The 25,626-nt window shown below is 43.3% G+C and overlaps 1 protein-coding gene across 6 annotated transcripts in view; it reads left to right on the plus strand.

Moving 5' to 3' along the window:
* Window positions 1-25,626, plus strand: part of LOC109879266 (fibroblast growth factor receptor 1-A) — a 46,677-nt gene that overhangs the window by 12,085 nt on the left and 8,966 nt on the right. For 4 of the 6 annotated variants that reach the window (XM_020471457.2, XM_020471444.2, XM_020471465.2 and 1 more), the window contains exons 2-8: window positions 3,447-3,627; window positions 17,951-18,199; window positions 18,332-18,421; window positions 19,061-19,233; window positions 21,101-21,224; window positions 22,269-22,459; window positions 24,992-25,142. In XM_020471457.2, the coding sequence (XP_020327046.1) occupies window positions 3,474-3,627; window positions 17,951-18,199; window positions 18,332-18,421; window positions 19,061-19,233; window positions 21,101-21,224; window positions 22,269-22,459; window positions 24,992-25,142 (1,132 nt within the window). In that variant the 5' untranslated portion in view covers window positions 3,447-3,473. The remainder of the gene's footprint in view (window positions 1-3,446; window positions 3,628-17,950; window positions 18,200-18,331; window positions 18,422-19,060; window positions 19,234-21,100; window positions 21,225-22,268; window positions 22,460-24,991; window positions 25,143-25,626) is intronic. The other 2 variants (XM_020471451.2, XM_020471478.2) reach the window with 1 other exon arrangement.

Genomic DNA, 25,626 nt, shown 5'->3' on the forward strand with positions numbered 1-25,626 from the left:
TAAATAATATCCGTTTTAATTTTACTGGACTGATAGTACCTGCATCTGATGGTCAACGAGGTCAAATCACGACATCAGTGATCTTCAGGTCGAAAAGTCGGAGCTCTAGAAAGATGCCCAAGTCTCCGAGTTGGATGACCGTTAAACAATTTTTTTCCCTACCGTCTCTCACGGTCCCTGCTCTCTCCTTCCTTTCCTCCGATGAGACTGACCAGAGAGAGGTGACACCATCTTCCACCTGATGGCGCAACTCGAGTCGCACCGCATCTGCATCATGCACAAATTCATGTTGTTCCTATAAATATTCCTTAATAATTAAAATTGACACAAGCTAATAATAATTAAACGTAGGGCTTTCCATACTTGGCTACTCATTCATTGCAGCGGCAGCCCGAGCGGAAGTACAGAGAAGCGTGTTTTGTAATAGTGTTGAATATAAACAGTGACAGTGCTGATTATAAACTTAAACATGAACTCACTCATATAAACAGCAGCTCTTTGCTGTATTCGTTGAGTCTTTCTATGGTCATGGTTTTAAAAGTTATTAAATCTTACGTAGACTAGTAGCCTATTAAACTTGGCTTTGGCCAGGATCATGTAAGCTCTGTAACCACAGTGATTTGAGCTATCCGATTGGGCAGCGCAGTAGTTTCACTCGATTTAGTCACAGATTTGCCGGTCTGCCAGCTAGGCGGAGTGTGTCTCATGGGAACACTTTGCTTACCTGGTGCACAGGACTTTTGAATCAAGTGCACCTACTGGCAACTGCCCAAAACTATTTTTAAAAAGGAGCGCAAGCCTTTATCGTTCATTGGCTTTTCTACAGAAATATTTGGTGATTGACTAGGAATGCCTTGAAGATCGACCAGTCGATCTTGATCAACCGGTTGGCGACCACTGGAGTAGACTGATACCCCATTTCATTGCTTCACATTCCAACCTTGTTTAACATTATCTAGTCTAAATATGGCATGATTCCACCAATTGTAACCTTCTACATCACTTTCAAAGAGGTACTTTTATGTTGAAGGAAAACTGCAAATTCCACTCTTGTGCCTAATCCTTATTGTGGCTAGCTTCGGTCCGGTCAAGCCTCTAGCCAGATGAAGCTAGCTGGCTGCTTATAACGTTAGTTTTGGTCAACAGGGTTAAGTAGCTGGCTAGCTATTTATTTTCATGAACTGAAGTTAAATTTCAATAGGCGAACAAGTGGCTACCTAGCTAATACTTACTCACTTGGATTCCTAAATCGTTGCTAAGAATAATAAAAATGACTGCAGTTTCTACTGGTCATTGTTTTCAGGCTGGTTGTATTAGTGCTAGCTTGGCACAAAGCTAAAGCTAGCTACCCCAGAAGTTGCGGTCGAACAAATAATTCTTTATTACCAACGCGGTATTGTAAACATCGTTCGTGGCCGATGTCTGCTGACTTTTTCGTACAGCTTTGACTGCTACTGATAATAGTGGTGGCACTTGGCTTGCATGTGCAAATTCAGAACACACATTATATAATAGAACTGTGTTATTTGACGTGTCAAATTTAAAAGCTTATTTAACGCGTTTCTTTTTTTTTTTGACACGCAAAGACCCAAACGGCATTCCATAGTATGCAGTGACGATATCACTGTGACTCTGGTAGGGCAACATCTGAAAAATAGCGCACTTGATAATGTGTACCGGTGCTCGACCAATCGTGAAAGCCAACATCACCCCCGACAGAGAACGGTTGATTGTCAAGGGCAAGGAATTCCATTATCTTGGCGTTAATGGATTTCGCCTTTGAGTTGCCTCTGAAATGTTCTTAATCTTTCAAATGACTGCTCGATTTGTGGACGACTCGATGCACACAGCAGACATTGTGGGCTAGGTTAGGAATGCTGTGTTGCACGTGTAGGGCAAAATTTTACTTGATCATTACGTCACGTTATATAGGTATGCACGTCAGCTTTGACATCTGGTTTGCACTAGACATCAGGCTGATACAATGTTGGAATTTTTAGCTATTATTGTCCGATTCCGATATGTTCACCAATATTTTGTGCATCCCTAATCATTACACAGGTGCCCCTTGTGCTGTAAACAATAAAAGGCCACTCTAAAATGTGCAGTTTTGTCACAACACAATGCCAAAGGTGTCTCAAGTTTTGAGGAGTGCAATTGGCATCCTGACAACAGGGATGTCCAACAGAGCTGTTGCCAGAGAATTTAATGTTAATTTCTCTGCCATAAGCCGCCTCAGTTTTAGAGAATTTGGTAGTACGTTCACTGGCGTCACAACCGCAGACCAAGTGTATGTTGTTGTATGGTTGAGCGGTTTGCTAATGTCAACGTTGTGAACGGAGTGCCCCATGGTGGCATTGGGGTTATGATATAGGCAGGCATAAGCTACAGACAACGAACACAATTGCGTTTTATCTATGGCAATTTGAATGCACAGAAATACGTGATGATCCTGAGGCCCATTGTGAGACCTTAAAAGAAAATGGCCATCTGTGATCAACAGATGCATATCTGTATTCCCAGTCATGTGAAATCCATAGATTAGAGCCTAATTCATTTCAATTGACTGATTTCCTTATATGAACCGAAACTCAGAAAAATATTTGAAATTGTTGCATGTTGTATTTTTATATTTTCGTTCAGTATAATTCTCTGGTGCAGCGTCAGTCTTTCAAGGTGTTTGTTTTACATGAACAACATGTTAATTTGGCATTAAATGCAATAGTCATTGTGTTAGAAATCAAGCTGTGTTTCAGTTTTTAGCAAAGCTCAACATCTACTTTTCCTCAGCATGCTAAAGGCATCTGCATACAGGTTCAGTTTGCTCCTATCAGAACTCAACTAGGTGACGTGAACGTTTGTTTTTGCATACTCCCTTAAAATACCTTTGCTTGAAAAATTAGAAAAAATTGGCAATATTACGGTTTGTCCCTCTTGAGATGCCTTACTTAACATACAGTAACTCTTCCTCAATAGTCAGAATCAATCTAAGGTAAATCAAGAAATCTGTCATTCATTTTGATGTTTTTGCCGAGGAGGCCTTAGTCCCGCAATTTTACATCTAAGACGTTTTGGTGCAGTATTTCTCAAGTGAAAGAATTTGCATGAAAACTAGTCGTCTGTCACTGAATAAAATCAAGCACTTAATTGAAGAATTCCTACTGTTGCCCAATCACCAACGAAGGGGCGTAGACTACAGCTACCGAACTTTGGCTTGCATCAAGAAAAATGTTGTTCAAACAGCCGGGAAAAAAAACACCAAAACCAAAGTGTCACCATTTCATCTTCATATACGCGCTATCTGTTTCGACTGGGAAGCATGCGGTAAGCCCAACTCTCAGTTTAGGTCTCATGGGTTTTCATGCAAGGCTCTCAAATCATAATTTTGCATTTTGTGTTTCACATGTCACGTGAGCACAGTTTCACCTTGTTGTCTGTTCCTCCAGTTTGGCACAGTGAATGCCTCAGTGCTGATGCCCCAGAGGTCCGGATGGAGTTCCAGTCACAGAGTAATCAACAGCTGTAGCGCACCCCACAGGATGTTTGCGGTGCAGAGTATGCTGGTGGTTCTGGCCTTTCTTGCCCAGATTTTACCCTCCCAGGCCCGGCCTGCCATCCCAGATGAAGGTAAGACTCCCCTCCCTGGCCCTTCCTAATTTTTTTTAAATTATGTTTTATTTTATTTTAAATATGGCGCCAGTCCATCACCTAAATTGTATGTCTACTTGTCACATTTCTCCTGATCAAGTTTTTGTGGTCAAAATGAACCACAATGTATTTGACTGGCTCTTATCCCAGAACCTTTTGAAATGGGTCGTATGCTGCCCTTTTTTATAAATAATGTACTTCAGTAGATGGATTTAGAGAAGATGTAGTTACCAACATAAACAATGGTCTAGATTTGTAATTTTAGTTTACAAGCACTCCATCTTACCTGTAATGCTTTTATTCCTCTGGTCTCTATAGTTGTACTATAATCTAGAGACTTTTCCAGTGTTTTAAGTTTCTTTGTAGTCACAGTGCAGCCCCCACCCAATTCCCTGTATGAGCCTAACTGGATCTAGTTTGACATGGCTCTGTTTCTACTATGTTATATTGTTTTAGCACTGAAATAGCCATGTTTATAGGTTGCCTACAAAAAGGCAACCCAATAGTTGCACAAGCTCGGCTGAAAAAAAGGAAAGGGGTCACTGAAACAGAATCCTGAAAAATGTGTATTTTGGATAAATTCCAATAGTGTAATGGCTGCCTGGATTTGTGGGTGTATAGTTCTGGATGCTTCCACTCAGCAGTCGGAAGTAGAGTGCTGCAAAAGGAATATAATAAAGCCCAGCATTATAATTAAAGTAATTATGAACGAGGGTATCTTGGACTGTAAGCCTTCTAAATAAACTAGGCAAGGCTGTGTTTATCCCAATACCGAGGGAGGGGAGGGAGTAAATGCCTCCCATCTGTAGCCTCAGGCCCAGGCAGCTTTACTACCTAGCTAGCAGTCCCTGCTCCTCTCCTTCTCTTTTGTAATGAAAATGTTTGTTGTTGTTTTTTGCCAGATGGAATAGAGTAAACTACCAGGAAACTATAAATTAGCTGTTAAAAAAAGAAAAACATGAATCCACTTGGAGCCCTTCCTAAACCATAGAGAGTGACAGTGTATATTCTTACAGCTAGAATGAGAAAGACTGGAGGATGTATTGCTGGTGGAGTGGGGAGCTTGATGCATTCTCTCCACCCACTTTTCAATCACCAAATGGCCAGGTATTATTTAGGGCCCCCTCTGCTTTTCTTCCAGCCCCCCTCTCCACACTACTTGGGAGTGCATCACTTTCCTCATGCTTCCCCGCTGGGTGACTGATTGCTTCAGCTGTTCACAAACAATCACGGCAGAATTATTTGGTCACATTCTTTTTGTCATGGGTGGAAAACAAAATAGCTTATTATGTGGAAATTGTCATGTTTTTATGCATGTCACTTAGTTCCTTTAAAAACATTTTTTTTGCTTACTCTTGAGTATTTGTTTGTGGCTTGTTTCTCTGAGGAGGATTGGGTTGAAAAGGCCCTCCTCAAAAGGAGAAGTCTCTAAAGGAGACAAGTCATCGAATGGTGGGGCAGCATGGGAAAACGGTTTCCCAGTGGATTCCTTGAACTGTGAGATCTGCTTCCTGTACTGAGGCCTGTGGCGCTGTCAGTCAAAGCAGAAAAGACACTGACACTTCAGTAGAGGACTCAAAACCCAGAGCTGCCATGGTCAGTCTAATTCAGACTCTCTTCAGACATAGAGGGGTTTAGAGGCACAGTACAGAGAGAGGGGGTTAGATGGAAATGTTGGTCATTTTCAAAGGTTATCCCTTCCATGTAAACTTTTGGGTTTGCTAATAGACCCTGTGTTCTATCACTTCATGCAATTCCTGTCTGTTGTCACGATCAACCCTTCACTCACTCGGTCGGTCGTATCAGTGGGGGGAGACTGGCCACCAAGAGTGGTCTTTCTGCTTACGCCATCTCCCTGCTTTCACTGAGATCTCTGTGCTGCACTCAACCATCACTCCGGCGAGAGCAGGAAATCCCAACAGTCATTCACGCGGCATATTGCTTCCTATCTGGAAGCCAGCGCAGGTTCTATAGACTGGAGCCAATGTGTTCAGTTTTTGGAGACAGTCCTGTGCTCATAGACTCGAGCACTTTTTTGTTGTTGTTCAAACCCTGTGTTGCATGCTTACTTCTCAGACAAAATCCCTTTCATGATTTTGTGTAATTAAGTTGATTTTCAGGGTTGTCAATCAATTTTTCAAAATGGTTGGAAGAAAGAATGCCAGCAAGACTATTCCAGCTGGGTTGCTTTCTGAAAATATGGTCCCTAATTCATCTTAATCCAACCATGGAAGCAGAAGGATCAACTGAGCCACAACTTCCTCATGGAAAGCTTACTACTTTGGTTTGACTGACTGTCTATTCACCTGTATTTTTAGTTACACACAGATATCCCTTAATGAATGTCTACAGTCATTCCATCACTATTTACAATGTTAATTTAGGTCCCACTGTGACACAGGGTATACATTTAGATGACTCTTGATTTTGAAATACATAAACTAGTAAGTGGCCTCAATTAGACATTGACTCAATGCTTCCCACTTGATTCTCCCATTTTGGAAGAAATAAAAAATAAGGGTATGCAAAGTATGTCTGCTCCTCAATAGTGAGGCCAATGCTGCAACTTGTTGCTGTTTGTGATCCCAATTGTAATCATAAGACTAGATTGACTTTGCTCGACAACCGCGACAGGTCAATGGGATATTTAAGAGCCGTCTGCAGCTAGATTGATAGCTGGAATGTTGACATAGCCTTATCAGCTTGATAGACTTTAGGAGGGAAAAAACCTAAACAATATTATGGCCCCACACAGTGTGGTGGACCTCTTTTATGTTTTAGCCTGTCTCAATTAGATAGTTGTGGCTCATCCCTAAATGTTGCTGCTTCTTCCCGTTCCCCCCTTCCCTTTGGTTTGAGGAGAAAGTTGATCTTACCCTCTGGCCCCTTTTTACTGCTGGGATTAAGGACATGTCAGACATGTGATCCAGGAAATACCTTTACTAGGCTCAACTGGGGTCACCATGGCAACTGGCACTAGATCCTGCTGCTGCACGCCCCCACTTGCTCTCTCTCCTTCTCTCTTGTGTACACGCTCTTGCTCTCTCTCATACTCCCCCTTATTGTTTAGAGCCTTTGTTGAGATGGAGAGAGCGCTTACCGTGATCAGAATTGCTAATGCTGTCCTGAGGGTAAGGTATACAGTATGGGTGTGGTCCCTGGTTGGAGGAAGAGCCTAGTATATGCTACATTGTACAGTGCATTCGGAAAGTATTCAGACCCCTTTTTCCACTATTTGTTACGTTACAGCCTTATTTTGGGGCGGCAGGGTAGCCTAGTGGTTAGAGCGTTGGACTAGTAACCGAAAGGTTGCAAGTTCGAATCCCCGGGCTGACAAGGTACAAATCTGTCGTTCTGCCCCTGAACAGGCAGTTAACCCACTGTTCCTAGGCCGTCATTGAAAATAAGAATTTGTTCTTAACTGACTTGCCTAGTAAAATTAAATTTAAAATGTATTTAAATAACATTTTCCCCTCATAAATCTACACAAAATACTCCATGACAAAGTGAAAACAGGTTTTTAGGAATGTTTGTAAATTTATTACGAATACAAACAGATACCTTATTTACATAAGTATTCAGACCCTTTGCTATTATACCTCAGCTACATCCTGTTTCCATTGATCATCCTTGTTTCTACAATGTGATTGGAGTAAACCTGTGGTACATTCAATTGATTGGACATGATTTGGAAAGGCACACCTGTCTATATAAGGTCCCACAGTTGACAGTGCATTTCAGAGCAAAAACCAATACATGAGGTCGAAGGAATTGTCTGTAGAGACCCGAGAAAGGATTGTATCTAGGCACAGATCTTGGGATGGGTAACAAAATATTTCAGCAGCATTGAAGGTCCCCAAGAACACAGTGGCCTCCATCATTCTTAAATGGAAGAAGTTTAGATCCACCACCTGGCCAAACTGAGCAATCGGGGGAGAAGGGTCTTGATCAGGGAAGTGACCAATAACCTGATGGTCACTCTGACAGAGCTCCAGAGTTCCTCTGTGGAGATGGGAGAACCTTCCAGAAGGACAACAATCTCTGCAGCACTCCACCAATCAGGCCTTTGTGGTAGTGGCCAGACGGAACCATTCCTCAGTAAAAGGCACATGACAGCCCGCTTGCAGTTTGCCAAAAGGCACATAAAGGAAACAAGATTCTCTGGTCTGATGAAAGCACGATCTTTGGCCTGAATGCCAAGCGTCACATCTGGAGGAAACCTGGCACCATCCCTACGGTGAAGCGTGGTGGCAGCATGCTGTGGGGATGTTTTTAAGCGGCAGGGACTGGGAGACTAGTCAGGATCGAGGGAAAGATGAACTGTACAGAGATCCTTGATGAAAACCTGCTTCAGAGTGCTCAGGACCTCCGACTGAGGGCGAAGGTTCACCTTCCAACAGGACAACGACCCTAAGCACACAGCCAAGGCCATGCAGGAGTGGCTTCGGGACAAGTCTCAATGTCCTTGAGTGGGCCAGCCAGAGCCTGGACTTGAACTCGACTGAACATCTCTGGAGAGACATAAAAATAGTTATGCTGCAGCGCTCCCCTTCCAACCAGACAGGGCTTGAGAGGATGTGCAGAGAAGAATGGGAGAAACTCCCCAAAAACAGGATTGCCAAGCTTGTAGCGTCATACCCAAGAAGACTCAAGGTTGTAATCGCTGCCAAAGGTGCTTCAAAATACTGAGTTCCTCTGTTCTGGACCTGGGGACTGGGAAGATATAATTGCTTGAACAGACAGTTCAGTACCTTTTAACCCATCAACATCTTGCACAAAGACCATGCAGTCAATCTCTCAACTTTGAGCAATGAGATATTGACACCCATACCACTGACATTTGCTCTCCATGTATATCTACAGTGCCTTCAGAAAGTATTCATACCCCTTGACTTATTCCACATTTTGTTGTTACAGCCTGAATTCAAAATGGATTAGTAATTGTTTTCCCCTCACCCATCTACACACAATACCCCATATTACTGAAGTGAAAACATGTTTTTAGAAATGTTTGCTTATTTATTGAAAGTGAAATACTGAAATATCTCATTTACACCCGAGTCAATAGATGTTAGAATAATCGTTTGGCAGTTTTACAGCGGTGAGTCTTTCTGGGTAAGTTTCTAAGAGCTTTGCTCACATGAATTGTACAATATTTGCCCATCATTCCTTTCTAAATTCTTCAAGCTCTGTCAAATTGGTTGTTGATCACTGCTGGACAACCATTTTCAGGTCTTGCCATAGATTTAAGTTAAAACTGCACCTCGGCCACTCAGGAATATTCCCTATCTATTTGGTAAGCAACTCCAGTGTAGATTTGGCCTTGTGTTTTAGATTGTTGTCCTGCTGAAAGGTGAATTCATCTCTGTGTCTGTTGGAAATCAGACAACCAGGTTTTCCTCAAGGGTTCTGCCTGTACTTAGCTCCATTCTGTTTCTTTTTTATCCTGAAACTCCCCAGTCCTTAACAATTACAAACATACCCATAACATGATTCAGCCACCATTTACGCTTGAAAATATGGATAGTGGTACTTAGTAATGTGTTCTATTAGATATGTTCTATTAGATTTGTATTCAGGACAATAAGTTTATTGCTTTGCCACATTTTTTGCAGTATTACTTGAGTGCCTTGTTGCATACAGGATGCATGCTTAGATAATGTTTGTTCTGTATAGGCTTCCTTCTTTTCAATTAGGTTAGTATTGTGGAGTAACTTCAATGTTTATCCATTCTCAGTCTTCTCCTATCACAGCCTTTACATTCTTTAACTGTTTTAAAAGTCACCATTGGCCTTATTGTGAAATCTCTAAGGAGTTTCCTTCCTCTCCGGCAACTGAGTTAGGGAGGACGCCTGTATCTTGGTAGTGATTATTTATTTATTTTTACCAATAGGTGCCCTTCTTTGCAAGGCATTGGAAAACCTTGGTCTTGTGGCTAAAACTTTGTTTGAAATTCACTGCTCAACTGAGGGACCTTACAATTATCTGTATGTGTGGGGTACAGAGCTGAGGAAGTCATTGAAAAATCATGTTACACACTATTGCACACAGTGTGTGTTCAACTTATGTGACTTGTTAAGCACATTTTCACTGCTAAACTTATTTAGGCTTGCCATAACTAGGGCCCTATGAAATCTGTGTTTTTTTTTCCAAATTCCTTTTTTTCCTTTTAAATTTGTCTGAATTCTGTGTTTTATGATTTACGGACATTTTATCAGAAAGCGTATCTAAAAATGTGAATGAATAAAACATCAAATTTAATTTGTAATGATGCAACACAACAGTGCACAATTTTTTTATCAAGGCAAGTGTGTCAATAGAGTTCTAAGTGTTTCATTATAAATGGAAAAAGTAATGCAAAAGTCTAGTCAACATTGCAGCAAGCAATAGGCAAAACCTAGAGCTATACTTATGTAAAATAAAGTGCTTCATATACAGTGGGGCAAAAAAGTATTTAGTTAGCCACCAATTGTGCAAGTTCTCCCACTTAAAAAGATGAGAGAGGCCTGTAATTTTCATCATAGGTACACTTCAACTATGACCGACAAAATGAGAGAAAAAAAATCCAGAAAATCACATTGTAGGATTTTTAATGAATTTATTTGCAAATTATGGTGGAAAATAAGTATTTGGTCACCTACAAACAAGCAAGATTTCTGGCTCTCAGAGACCTGTAACTTCTTCTTTAAGAGGCTCCTCTGTCCTCCACTCGTTACCTGTATTAATGGCACCTGTTTGAACTTGTTATCAGTATAAAAGACACCTGTCCACAACCTCAGTCACACTCCAAACTCCACTATGGCCAAGACCAAAGAGCTGTCAAAGGACACCAGAAACAAAATTGTAGACGTGCACCAGGCTGGGAAGACTGAATCTGCAATAGGTAAGCAGCTTGGTTTGAAGAAATCAACTGTGGGAGCAATTATTAGGAAATGGAAGACATACAAGACCACTGATAATCTCCCTCGATCTGGGGCTCCACGCAAGATTTCACCCCGTGGGGTCAAAATGATCACAAGAACGGTGAGCAAAAATCCCAGAACCCCATGGGGGGACCTAGTGAATGACCTGCAGGGAGCTGGGACCAAAGTAACAAAGCATACCATCAGTAACACACTACGCCGCCAGGGACTCAAATCCTGCAGTGCCAGACGTGTCCACCCTGCTTAAGCCAGTACATGTCCAGGCCCGTCTGAAGTTTACTAAAGAGCATTTGGATGATCCAGAAGAAGATTGGGAGAATGTCATATGGTCAGATGAAACCAAAATATAACTTTTTGGTAAAAACTCAACTCGTTGTGTTTGGAGGACAAAGAATGCTGAGTTGCATCCAAAAAACAGCATACCTACTGTGAAGCATGGGGGTGGAAACATGCTTTGGGGCTGCTTTTCTGCAAAGGGACCAGGATGACTGATCCGTGTAAAGGAAAGAATGAATGGGGCCATGTTTCATGAGATTTTGTTTGAAAACCTCCTTCCATCAGCAAGGGCATTGAAGATGAAATGTGGCTGGGTCTTTCAGCATACCGCCCGGGCAACGAAGGAGTGGCTTCGTAAGAAGCATTAAGGTCCTGGAGTGGACTAGCCAGTCTCCAGATCTCAACCCCATAGAAAATCTTTGGAGGGAGTTGAGAACGTTTGACCTCCTGTCATTGCCAACAAAGGGTATATAACAAAGTATTAAGAAACTTTTGTTATTGACCAAATACTTATTTTCCACCATAATTTGCAAATAAATAAATTACAAATCCTACAATGTGATTTTCTGGATTTTTTTTCCTTCTCATTTTGTCTGTCATAGTTGAAGTGTACTTATGATGTAAATTACAGGCCCCTCTCATATGTTTAAGTGGGAGAACTTGCACAATTGGTGGCTGACTAAATACTTTTTTGCCCCACTAAGTGTTTTGTTATAAATGGAAAAAAGAGTCATGCAAGAATCTAGGCAATAATGCAACAATAGGCTACCTATGGAGCTATCTAATGAGCTCCTATGTCGGTCCATTGTCTGTGATAGATGGAAAACTTACATCTCCATTGTATTACATGATTGTCACCCTCTGTGTTGAACTCGGTGAGTGCCTCTCGCTTGTCTGTGAGTAGAGTCTTGTATTTGCTGAAACTCTTCTCACAGTCGACTGAGCTGACTGGGAAGTAGATGTAGGGCACTGCCACTTCTGCAACTCTTGGTAATCTCACACTCAGGCACCTCCAGTAATCAGCAAGCTCCAAAGCAGGTGAGGGCTCACTGGACACACAGTGCTGATAGGCAATCCATTCTTCACTGAGCTCTGTTGATGGGCTTCCCATGGGTTTCAGTTGTGTGTAGGCTTCAATCTGCTTTTCCATGGCTGGGGCCTGCCTAGGATTGAACACCCTAGCCAACCTGTAGACCTCTCTGGCTGGATGTGTGTCCCAGTGCGTTGAGAACTCTGAAGGTCAAGTGGAATGCATCATGGAGATGGTCAAGCACCTCCCTCCTCTCTCCAATCCCCATCTTTCTCAATAGCTCATCTGTCTTGGCACCATACCCACATGTTTTTGCCGTTCCATTCACTAGGTAAGAGCCCAGATCCTCCATGACATTGTATGCAGACACTGCTGTGGGACGGTGGGTTCCTTCCAGGATTGACAGAGCTGTCATCAGTTTGAAGCAGCCCTCCGAGATAAAGGTTAGCTTGACAGTGAGGGCCTGCACCTTCTCTGATTCCAGCTGGCTGAGGATGTTTGTGACTGCCTGGGATTACTTTTCTGCCAACAAAAACTCTCTGTACAGATGAACATGCTCTGCATGGTACTTCCCTGCCTCAAAACAGCTATTCCATCTGGAGCTCACGGCTTCAGGAGGAGCCTTGTCCTGCACAAACTCCTTCATAATGAGGAAGCTCACCCATCTTTTCTTTCTGGCAGGCTTCTTGAAGGAGACAGATCTCATCCATATCACAAGTGATGCAACTTCAGAGAAGTATTTGTTGTGCTGCCAGGTCTCACCCACCAGATTGATGACATGGCAGAGACCGGTTACATGGACACTATTGGGTGTAACTCATTTCAGAACCTCCTTGTATGCTTTCAGGCAGTAGGAGGCATTATCTGTGACCACTGCCCAGGCATCATTCAGGTTCAGATTGTTGCTGTGGAGGGAAGCTAGTACAGCTTGGGAAAACATCCACCAGAAAGTACTGGTTTTCAACACTGCAATGAAAGATAAGGAAAAACATGAATTATGTTTTAACTGAAATAAGTGTTATTTAAATTGCAAGTGTGAACACAATATAGATACAGCGATAGTTGGAGAGTCAGACAGCTGCTGACATTATGCATCGCTATATTTCACCACGATAGCTCGTCGTTTGTAATATCACAATTTGCATGCAGACAATTCACATTGCAGAATGTAAATGTAGGCTATTGCAACGGTATATTAATAGGCTGTTAACTTACTGAGACTGCTTTCATTTTCGGCAACGCTCCTCCCTGTTTGCAATACTTCACTAGAAGCGGCCGTAGCTTTCTTAGCTTGTCAGACTCGGCGCACAAAGTCCTGAATAAATTCTCGTCTTGAATCTGCTGATGCGCTTGCACAAGAAATGATTGTTTGAAGAGGTATGCTCTGGCTAAAACTATGCTTTTCCTTGTTATTAACATGGGCTTTACACTTCAAGTGGTCATCACACGTATTGTTACGGGTCCAATCAATAGTATGTTGACAGAATTTGCAAAACAGCCTTTCGCCTGACTCATAATAGTCCGTTGGGTATTGCTCTGCTCTGAATTTAGGGGTTAGGGTCAAATTGTTTAGTTTTTTTGACATGTTTCTCAAAGTGATAGCCAAGTTGTGAGGTGAAAACTGAATTATTTATTGAAGCCTACTCGTCTGTAATATTTACAAATATAAAATAATTTAGGTTACTGCAATAATTAGGCCTACTTTTGATTTAAAAAGTACCAGGTGGCTTGTCCTTACTTATAGACAAAAAGAATTCACCTCTTCCACACCAATCTAGCTACCCTACAGTGCTTGTCTTTCATTATTTGGTCCGTTATGCATGAATATGAAGGCTCAGCGTTTGTTGTTTGAATGTCATGCCTAAGGTTGCTTATCTTGTCAACAAAAAAAGTTATTCAAGTGGTTGGCGGTATCAAAGGGTTTTGTTATGAACAAGCCATCTGCCTCAATGAAGGATGGAGCTTAGTTAGTTTTTTTTATGCCTTGAATTTCATTTAAGCTACTCCAGAGCTTTTTACTATCATTCTTTATATAATTTATCTTTGTTCCATACAGTTTTTCAATTAATCTATCCATGGGGATTTGGCTGTTTTAACAGTCACTTTCTTGATGAGCGCATGCCTATCAGTAACTAGAAGAAGCAGTTTCATAAATACTTCATGTGTGGCATTCGGTTGTTCCTCATTACACATATCAGACCAACAAATATTTTTCACATCCTTGACATAGGAATCATTGAAAAACCTCTATGATCGCTTATACACAATTTCAGGTCCAGTCTTCGGAACTTATTTTTTCTGAATATAGCTATTATGATTTACTTCATTCGATAGGTGTGGATACTGCTTTAGAGCAGATTTCTGCCACATTAGTTAAGTTGTGGTCAATCCACGTGGATAATTTAGTTCCTGTTTTGTTTATAAATACTATGGTAGGTTGACTGAGCCAGAACCAGATTGCAGGCATCAGTTACAAATTGAAGCTTATTTTTGAATGGACAGCTTGATGACAACCAGTCAATATTTAGGTCACCCCAGAAAATATACCTCTGTTGATATTATTATCGACCGTTTCAACAGTCGAAATACAAACTTTTAGCACTCAGTGGTCTATTCACTTCCTACGAGAATAGACTTTAGGTAAGGCAGATGAACCTGTTGCCATATTACTTCCATATATTCTGATATGAGATCCTCTCTCAGCCTAACAGGAATACTCTAAACATGTACTGAGTGTACAATAGATTAAGAACACCTTCCTAATATTGAGTTACAGCCCCCTTTTGCCCTCTGAACAGCCTCACTCCATTGGGGCATGGACTCTACAAGGTGTCAAAAGCGTTCCACAGGGATGCTGGCCCATATTGACTCATGCTTCCCACAGTTGGCTGGATTTCCTTTGTGTGGTGGACCATTCATGACAAGGCTTAAATATCCTTCTTTAATCTGTTTCCTCCCCTTCACCTACAGTGATTGAAGTGGATTTAACAAGTGACATCAATAGGGGGATCATGGCTTTCACCTGGTCAGTCTGTCATGGAAAGAGTTTAAAAAATAATAATTGTTTTGTACACTCTGTGTATATAGCAACACCACCTGCAGTTGCATTTCAATATTTCCTGTATATATTTTTTTACATTTTACCTTTATTTGACTAGGCAAGTCAGTTAAGAACAAATTTCTATTTACAATGACCACATAGGAACAGTGGGTTAACTGCCTTGTTCAGGGGCAGCAAAACAGATTGTTACCTTGTCAGCTTGGGGATTCGATCCAGCAACCTTTCAGTTACTGGCCCAACACTCTAACCACTAGGCTACTTGACATGGGCAGTCAATCCGGAACATTTCAAGAACTTTGAACGTTTCTTCAAGTGCAGTTAAGAGCAGCTGCACCATCAAGTGCATGGTTGCATCACTGCCTAGTATGGCAACTACTCGGCCTTCGACCACAAGGCACTACAGAGGGTAGTGTGTACGACCCAGTACATCTCTGGGGCCATGCTTCCTGCCATCCAGGACCTCTATACCAGGCAGTGTCAGAAAGGCCCTACAGATTTTCCGACTCCAGCCACCCTAGTCATAGTCTGTTCTTTCTGCTACCGCACGGCAAGCGGTGTAGGTCCAAAATACATCTTAATAGCTTCTACCCCCAAGCCATAAGACACCTGAACAGCTAATCAAGTTCATTAGAGTTAACTGCACCTCCCCAATGGCAGCCCAAAGAAATGCTTCAGAGTTTTGGTTCCAACCGCCTTTTCTAGGTGAATGGATGATCTCCGCATTTGTGGTTCCCAACGTGAAGCATGGAGGAGGAGGTGTAGTGGTATTGGGGGGTGTTATAAAATCCCCTATAGGAGTAATTCTAGGGAGGAAAAACAAATGTAACCTTTTCCATGTTACCGCTAGGTTTTATGGGTATTATGACTCATACTGGGGTACTCTGAGACGAGAGTATGGGAATTTTTTTTGCTCAGTCATTGCAAGAAAGTGCTGAACATGTTGGCTCGCTATTTAAGAAGAAGATGGAGAACAAGCTATAGGATGAAAAATACCTGAGTTTTGGCACAGGTACATTTACACTAGAAATTTAGCATACGCTTGTATCCAGAGCGACATGCATTAATCTAAAGATAGTTAGGTGGGACAACCACATCACAGGCATAGAAAGTACATTTTTCCTCAAGGTAGCAATCAGTAGAGCCCGAGCTGGGGCTTGATGGCACAAGCTTGGAGCCCAGCCAACAGTGAGTTGCAGTAGTCCAGACGGGAGAAAACAAGTGCCTGGATTAGGACCTGTGTGAAGTTGGGTCGTACTCTACGGATGTTGTCAAGCATGAACCTGCAGGAGCGGGTCACTGCTTTGATGTTTACAGAGAAGGACAGGGTGTTGTCCAGGGTCACACCAAGGTTCTTTGCACTCTGGGAGGGTGACACTGTGGAGTTGTCTACCATGACAGAGAGGTCTTTGAGTGGGCAGGCCATCCCCGGGAGCAGTTCAGTCTTGTTGAGCTTGACGTGGTGCCCTGGGGGACACCAGTAGTTAGAGTATGTGGTGCAGACGCATCCTCTCCATGTCATCTGGTAGGAGCGGCCTGCCAGGTAGGATGCAATCCAAGAGCATGCAGAGCCTGAGACGTCCAGTCCTGAGAGGGTGGAGAGGAGGATTTGATGGTTCAAGGTGTCAAAGGCACCGGCTAGATCTAGGAGGATGAGAACCGAGGAGAGTGAGTCAGCTTTGGCAGTGAGGAGAGCTTCCGTGACACAGCAGTCTGTTGATTGACACCGTCTTGAAGCCCCTGGTTAGGTACAGACGACTAGCTCTAACACTAGGTGTACATAGCAAATCGATACATGGAATCAAGTATCTGAATAATATTGCAATACGTAACTATAAAAAATATAAAAAACATTTCTCCCATCACTGCAAAGGATGCAGAAAATGTATTGTGACAGGTGTTTGTGCCAGACAATACCACTTGGAAAAGGCAAAGATGGCTTTTTCACTGTATAGCCAGTCCTCAGTCTATAGCTAAGGTTTAGACCACATTGTCCTCTAAAGCTTTTCCAGCATCTGGAACAGACAAATGTCCCCATAGACTCCCAGACAAGTTTAGCTTGATGGACAATGTGATGGACAAAATGTCAACATAATTGGTTTACTCCCACCCCCTGGCCGTCTATGTAGTCGTAGAAAACGGGGGACTCAGGTGTCTAGCTCGCCTCCTCCCCATTCCTCTAATCTAATTCCACCTTCCTCTCCCAAAGAGCTCCTTGCCAGCCTGATGATTGGCCCTTGACTAATTTGGGGTGCGATTTGAATTTAATGGAGAGCATAGTCAGGGATTGGGTGGAGAAGGTAAGAGGGTGCAGCTCGATTTTCAGCTCTGCAAACGCAAACAATGGCTTAGATTCAATAAACCGTGCGTGAATGTGGACAATGGTACTTTCAGGGACATCGAGGAATGAGCTGCTCCCTTGTCTTTTTGTGATTCCTTTTATCATATAGCTGGGCACAAGATTTTTGTCACAAGACATATGCCTTTTTATCAGTCAATTTGATTAGAACATAGATTGTTGCATCACAGTATGAGAGCTTTTTGTACATTTACCAAATGTCAGATATGAGCTATATGCACTATTTTCTAGATTTTTTACTTTTTTTTCCATTAGACATTTTTTTAAGACTGGTCATGTTGTAGACATTATATAATCTGTCTCCTGCTGCATACATTTTGATATGCATCTCCCAGTATCATATGAACCATTTTTTCTGTAGTTTTCCTATCAGCCCAGTGACCAAAGGGATACTTCAGGAATTTGGCAATGAGGTCCTTTGTCTAATTCCCCAGAGTCAGATGAAATCGTGGATACCATTTTTATCGTTTGTGTCCAGTATGAAGGAAGTTAGAGGTAGTTTCGCTAGCCACTGCTAACTAGCATTAGCATAATTAATGGAAGTCTATGGGTATCTGCTAGCAGTGTGTTAGTTGGAGCGTGCCTGCTTTTTTTTAATGTATACTATTGTACAGAAAGGTACTTAGCCCTCACTTTGCCCTGTTTTTTTCCCCTAGTCGTCTCTGCACCACCTGTGAAAATCCAAGCAGAGCTTTACACCCTGTACCCTGGAGACCGACTGGAGCTGAAATGTAGCACTGAGTCAGTCAATTGGACCAAGGATGACACATTGGTGGTGGATGGGGAGCACACACGTTTACGAGACGGCCAACTGGAGATCGAGGGGGTGGAGCCGGCTGACTCGGGCCTGTACACCTGCGTCGCCTTTGGCAACCACAGCTCCTACTTCTCTGTCAATGTCACAGGTAAGGTTAAATATACAAAGCTACAACTGAGCGCTCAAATCACTGGTCCCGTAGAGTGAAACAATTAAAGGTATATCAATGCAGGGAAGCCCAAGTCCTATGACATATTTGTCCTCTTTTCCTATTCACCAGTTGATATCCTGGCATCCTCTGAAGATGAAGAAGAGGAGGATGAGTCTTCCTCAGAGGAGGCAAAGCTGTCTAGCAGTCAAAAGCTTTTGCGTAAGTGTCTCATCCTCCTAGTCCTACTACCTGTCGCCATTGCTGTTTCCTTGAAATGGTAGAACAGAGCTTGGACCAGATTCTGCTCCTGTTAATGTCTTAGGGCTTTGTTATGTTAAGCTTAACTCATTTAGTTATTTACAGTCTCAGCTACAGTTCATGTGTGATTCACCTATTAGGCATGTTTGCTGTTCATCTAAGAGTGATTTGTCCCCAGTCGTGAATGAGGAACAATAGCAGCCCACAGTGGTGGTTACACTTGAGTAAGACATGTCACGCTAGTGACTCAGCTCGGCCCATTCCAGGCGTCCCCTGATTTAGTGTTTGAGTCTACGGTGCATTATAAAGCCAGTCAGTCGTGGTCAGCTGGCATCTGGTGATTGCCTTGGGCCCACGGGGAAGTAAGCAGCTAGCGTGGCGGGCACCCCTTATGATTATGATGACCTTGGGGCCCCAGGAGACTAGTCAATCCTATATTGGTGTTTAATTTTTTATTTTTTTAACAGGAAATGGTCTTGACTTTTTGTGGTTTTATGAAATACTCCTTAGCCTGATGGAACTACTTGCACACATAATTGATGTCAATTTTTGTCAGAAGAGGTGTTTAACTTTTCTGTCTTTCTCTCCCTTGTTCTTCAGCAATGGCCCCTCAGTGGGCTCAGCCAGAGAAGATGGAAAAAAAGTTGCATGCTGTCCCAGCCAGTAAGACTGTCAAGTTCCGCTGCCAGGCCAGTGGGAACCCTACCCCAACACTCAAGTGGTTCAAGAACGGCAAGGAGTTCAAGAGGGATCAGCGCATCGGGGGCTTCAAGGTAACCCCCCCCCCGCCCCTCCCTGAATTCACCCCTTGGTACTAGACTGCCCAAAGACCATACTGTACATTGATCCTAATTGAATATCCCCAAACTCCTTGACCATGAGTGCAGGTGTGATGGTGATATCATCACTTTTAGATCACCAACCCCCACCCCACAGCATTAGAGGCCTGTTAGATAGGTGTGAAACTAGCTCCTTCTTTCCTCTAACTGGGGAACAATGCAAGGTGAAATCCAATGCCACAAAGGGATGATTGTGCCACAAAAGCATTCCTCGAGGATAGCAATTTTAGCCCTCCTTAAGAGGCAGGATACACCTGGCTGTCCTCATTTTAATGCATCTGGGTAACTGCTGTTTACTGCATTTGTTTTCCGTCAAGATATATCTGCGTATAGCAAAACCAACTTCTCAAAAAGGAAACTCAATGTCATTTGTTTTTCATAGAGGAGACAGGATAAATCCATTAAACATCCAATTAAGTTTATTTTTTTATTTGATGCCTGTTGACAAACTACATGTCTGATTCAATTGACATTAGGCAGTTTTCCTTCCATCTCTGTGTTGGGGAGCAGAATAGGACAGCTCGCTGTCAGAGGAAGTGAGACCGTGTAAACAGTTCACAGTAATGGGCGTGGTGGTGATGAGTCCGTTTACTTATCTTTTCCCTGATGCAGATAGCATCTTATACTGTGTGCTTGGCTTTTAAAGTTGACCATATCTGCACTGCAGCGTGGACGGTTGTGTGTTGGCTTGCGACAGCCTCACGTGGTGTAAGATGTGCTGGGATGTTGTAGGGGGCCAGGGTCCTGTTCATCTGCTCTTCCCATCAAGGTGTTGTCCAGTCTTGTCCTCGGCAGCTGGGACACATTAAGGAGTTTCCTATCAGCTCCCTGCCTTCTCTCCCCCGCCCAGCTTTACCATCTGGCTGCTGTTTTTTCAGTCAAGGTCTAGATGGGAGGCTGGGGATGTCTATGAACGGGGCTCGCCAAGCACCCCGCGCTTTGGTTTTATGACCACGGCTGCATTGTTCATATAGTCTTAATGTATGGAGACGGCAGGAGGAAATAATGCAGACCACATGTATTAACCCAAGCACAACACATCTGGCCAGAAGCAGCTGTAGAACCCCAGTACATTTTAGCTAAATGAGAGAAAGCGTAATGCAGGGTCTGCGTGTTTGATGTTGCCATTGTCTGAGAGATTTGTTCGAGTTTAATCACACACTACCGGTCTTGGCAGATTTATGGAAGAACAATTATAACTTGGAATATAGAGAACAGGATTTAGCCTTAGATGTACATGGGCTGTAACCTGACTGTAGTCAACCATAGTTTCTCCCGGAACAGGTTGTGACATACAAGTCATGTAACCACCAAAAAACAGTTTCCCAGCCTCAATATGTTTCCAATAGTGCATTAATGTACTATTCCTCAAGCAATGGACCACAATAGTTTTATACAGCATGGGAAATAGTATCCTGATAGTTCCTCCTCCTTCCCATGGGGAAAAAAATACTTTTGATCTGGATTTCATTAGACATCATTGAACTCGTTAGTTATTTGTACAAATGGGGAAATATTAACTAGCAGAATTAAATGTGCTCTTGAGGGGTTATGTAAATCCCAATGTCAGAGAAAATAATCATTCAAGAAATGAACTTGTGAATCAGGCTGGCTTTACAGCCTTTTTTTAATAATCTAAACAAGTCTCTCGCGTTTTAATGTATTGATAGGATGTCTTGTGAAAGTATGGGGCTTTGGGGATTTATTTAAGTCTTAGTGCTTTGGTTGGACCAGCTGTCATCAAGTGCCTTCCATACTTCCTCTGACAAAATATTTAACCTTCCTCTTCTCCAATTTGTAGGTTCGAGAACACATGTGGACCATAATCATGGAGTCTGTAGTGCCATCCGACAAGGGAAACTACACCTGTGTAGTAGAAAACCAACATGGAAGCATTAACCACACTTACCAGCTGGATGTTGTTGGTGAGTCTCTACTCGGGGCCGTTGTATAGGTGAAATTTCTTGTTAAGCATCCCGAAGCCTAACCCATTCCCCTGGTTTAATCATCGATTGGATATCCATGTAGCCTAAGTGTGTTGTTGGTTCAATATAGCTAATGGTTTACAATACTAGGCCCTAGTAATTGAAGTAATGGTGTCCCTTTTTCCAAGGAGAGTCACATGGTCTTTTAAATTAACCTTGTTTGCATTGTGGCTCTGTCGATGGAGCTGTGTAAAAGGGTGAAATTAATATTCCCCCAGGGACCTGCCCTGTGACTTACTCACGCTCCATTGGTTCTATAAATCAAAGCTCCACCACAGACAGTGGTGTCTCCTGGGATATTTGTGGCTGGGCCCTGGGTTGGCGTGACTTCACTCCCCAACCTTGATCAGCTGTGAGATCATTTTGGAGACTGAGTGTAATTCTACAAAATGTGTGCAAAGCACCACACTGATCTCTGTATCAGGAAAGCAACCAAAGCCTGACAAGTTGTTTCCCTGCCAGATGCTGGGCTCATTAGTACGGTTGGGGGAGTTATCAGTCATCAAAAGGGCGCCCAGAGAACATTTATTTCAGGGCAGCGGCTTCAAACTTGTCTGCAAGCTTGTGTTTCCAGTCATTTGTGCCAAATGGCAACAATTATACAGGCGACAGAGTAGTAGGGGAACAGTTATATCCCTGGCTGTAAAGCTTACCATATTTAAGTAGTGAAATGAGATCAGGGTAACCTTGACATGAGATCAGGGTAACCTTGTAACCTGGCCTAGATCAGGCTCTACTGACAGAGCTGTCCTCTTCCTGTTGCCTGTTACTCTCCTAGTTCAGCCATTCCTCAATCCCTATTCATTACTGGAATGAACTAGAAACGTCATCAAAGCAGTTTTTTTCCTCAATGATAATCCATTGTTTTTACCAAGGTATTTCTGTTGCAATAACCACTAGGATTTTCAACAAGTATGTGGTTGACATGTCTTCTTATGTGGTTGACGTGTCTTCTTATGTGGTTGACGTGTGTCTGTGTCGCAGAGCGTTCCCCCCACAGACCCATCCTGCAGGCGGGACTGCCAGCCAATAACACTGCGGTGGTGGGCAGTGATGTGGAGTTTGAGTGTAAGGTGTTCAGCGACCCCCAGCCTCACATCCAGTGGCTGAAGCACATCGAGGTCAATGGAAGCCGCGTGGGCCCTGATGGCTTACCCTACGTCCGTGTCCTCAAGGTAGGGGTTCGCAGTGTACGGACTGAGTCCACCAGACTGTACACACCACATGGCTGCAAGTATTATTTTCAGTCTGGAACAAAAGGTGATAAAATGTAGGTTATGGGTGTGTTCGTAAATTCACTCTGGCTATCTACTCCAGATTTCAAAGCACTCTCGTCTGACTGTGCCAGAGCGCAGAATAACTGATGAATTTACGAACACGGAACACCAGTTGAATATGACCGGTGTCAGTAAACGTAGGCAAAATTATTTTATTAAATTGTTGCCAGCAGCACAGTTAGTCGGCTATAGATAACATGACAACATCCTAATCAGCTCTGCTAGGGTGCTTTGAACACTTCAAGATCAAAACGCTCAGAATTTAGGAACAGACAATCTGCCAACATTCTATATTTACGAATGCCCAGAGCGCACTCCAGGGTGAATTTACGAACACACCCTAAGTAAGAGGGGGCGGCAGGGTAGCCTAGTGGTTAGAGCATTGGATTAGTAACCGAAAGGTTGCAAGTTCATATCCCCGAGCTGACAAGGTACAAATCTGTCGTTCTGCCCCTGAACAGGCAGTTAACCCACTGTTCCTAGGCCGTCATTGAAAATAAGAATCTGTTCTTAACTGACTTGCCTAGTTAAATAAAGGTAAAATAAATAAATAAAAATAAGAGATGGCAACCCATGTAATACTTGGAGAATACAGCCAAACTGTATTAGATTTAAATTAAATCTAGTTTATCCTTTTCATTGTATCAGTTTCATTGTGTCTTCTCTATTCTATCAATTCAAGGTTGTCTGACAAAGGCTGGAAAATACACTGCTCAAAAAAATAAAGGGAACACTAAAATAACACATCCTAGATCTGAATGAATGAAATATTCTTATTAAATACTTTTTTCTTTACATAGTTGAATGTGCTGACAACAAAATCACACAAAAATTATCAATGGAAATCAAATTTATCAACCCATGGGGGTCTGAATTTGGAGTCACACTTAATGTCCTTAAAACAAATCAAAATGAGGCTCAGTAGTGTGTGTGGGCTCCACGTGCCTGTATGACCTCCCTACTACGCCTGGGCATGCTTCTGATGAGGTGGCGGATGGTCTCCTGAGGGATCTCCTCCCAGACCTGGACTAAAGCATCCGCCAACTCCTGGACAGTCTGTGGTGCATGGAGCGAGACATGATGTCCCAGATGTGCTCAATTGGATTCAGGTCTGGGGAACGGGCGGGCCAGTCCATAGCATCAATGCCTTCCTCTTGCAGGAACTGCTGACACACTCCAGCCACATGAGGTCTAGCATTGTCTTGCATTAGGAGGAACCCAGGGCCAACCGCACCAGCAAATGTTCTCACAAGGGGTCTGAGGATCTCATCTCGGTACCTAATGGCAGTCAGGCTACCTCTGGCAGGCACATGGAGGGCTGTGCGGCCCCCCAAAGAAATACCACCCCACACCATGACTGACCCACCGCCAAACCGGTCATGCTGGAGGATGTTGCAGGCAGCAGAACGTTCTCCACGGCGTCTCCAGACTCTGTCACGTCTGTCACATGTGCTCAGTGTGAACCTGCTTTCATCTGTGAAGAGCACAGGGCGCCAGTGGCGAATTTGCCATTCTTGGTGTTCTTTGGCAAATGCCAAACGTCCTGCACGGTGTTGGGCTGTAAGCACAACCCCCATCTGTGGACGTCGGGCCCTCATACCACCCTCATGGAGTCTGTTTCTGACCGTTTGAGCAGACACATGCACATTTGTGGCCTGCTGGAGGTCATTTTGCAGGGCTCTGGCAGTGCTCCTCCTGCTCCTCCTTGCACAAAGGCGGAGGTAGCGGTCCTGCTGCTGGGTTGTTGCCCTCCTACGGCCTCCTCCACGTCTCCTGATGTACTGGCCTGTCTCCTGGTAGCGCCTCCATGCTCTGGACACTACGCTGACAGACACAGCAAACCTTCTTGCCACAGCTCGCATTGATGTGCCATCCTGGATGAGCTGCACTACCTGAGCCACTTGTGTGGGTTGTAGACTCCGTCTCATGCTACCACTTGAGTGAAAGCACCGCCAGCATTCAAAAGTGACCAAAATATCAGCCAGGAAGCATAGGAACTGAGAAGTGGTCTGTGGTCACCACCTGCAGAACCACTCCTTTATTGGGGGTGTCTTGCTAATTGCCTATAATTTCCACCTGTTGTCTATTCCATTTGCACAACAGCATGTGAAATGTATTGTCAATCAGTGTTGCTTCCTAAGTGGACAGTTTGATTTCACAGAAGTGTGATTGACATTGTGTTGTTTAAGTGTTCCCTTTATTTTTTTTGAGCAGTGTAGTATCCCTCTCCTAGGATATGATCCCTCTATGTAATAGGTAGTTTCCTGTGCCCTGTTGTGTAAAACTCTATGCTTGACAGAGGAAAGTCCACACTAACAAATGATTGTGATCTCATTCAACAGAGACAACTGCTTTTTGACCCCTCAATCTGATTTAAATGTTTGTTACAACCTCATTGACTTGTTGCACGTGACTTGTTTTTGTTTGCAGCACTCTGGGGTTAATAGCTCGGACACTCAGGTGTTGACCCTCTACAATGTCACTGAGGAGGAGAGCGGGGAGTATATATGTAAAGTGTCCAATTATATAGGCGAGGCCAATCAGTCAGCCTGGCTGACCGTCATCAGGCATGAGGCCCAAGGTAACCGCCCCATGTAGCAGCAGTAGCTCAGAGCACACAGAGAGCCTCAGCCAGGGGCTGTTAGGACCACCTGGAGACGTAGGGACTTATTTAGGGACAACCTCAGCTGTTTCTTTCCTCCCTCGCTCCCTCCCTCTATCCCGCCTCGGTGCTCCTGACTGTAAATGACTCTATGGAAAATTCCCAGCAGAGCGGTTGAATGTGTTTAGTCTTCGTTTATGTTGGACTGCTTTCTCTTCCCTGCCCCATGCCTCTCCTGTGCCATCCAAATAAGGGCTTCTCCTACCATCCACTGCTATTACTTTCACTCCCTCGCCCTTCAAAGTCTTATGCTCCTATTACTGCCTTGTTTTTCCCCCCACTGCTTTTCATCTGTCTTACTCAGCCGTTCCATCTTTCGATGAGCTCCTTTTTTTTCTCCTTGTGAATTTGTTGTATGGTGAAGTGTGTGTGGTCTTGAGTGAGTGTGCTCTGCTGAGGGGTT

Source organism: Oncorhynchus kisutch, linkage group LG3 (genome assembly GCF_002021735.2).
Source record: "Oncorhynchus kisutch isolate 150728-3 linkage group LG3, Okis_V2, whole genome shotgun sequence".
NCBI classification, from domain to species: domain Eukaryota; kingdom Metazoa; phylum Chordata; class Actinopteri; order Salmoniformes; family Salmonidae; genus Oncorhynchus; species Oncorhynchus kisutch.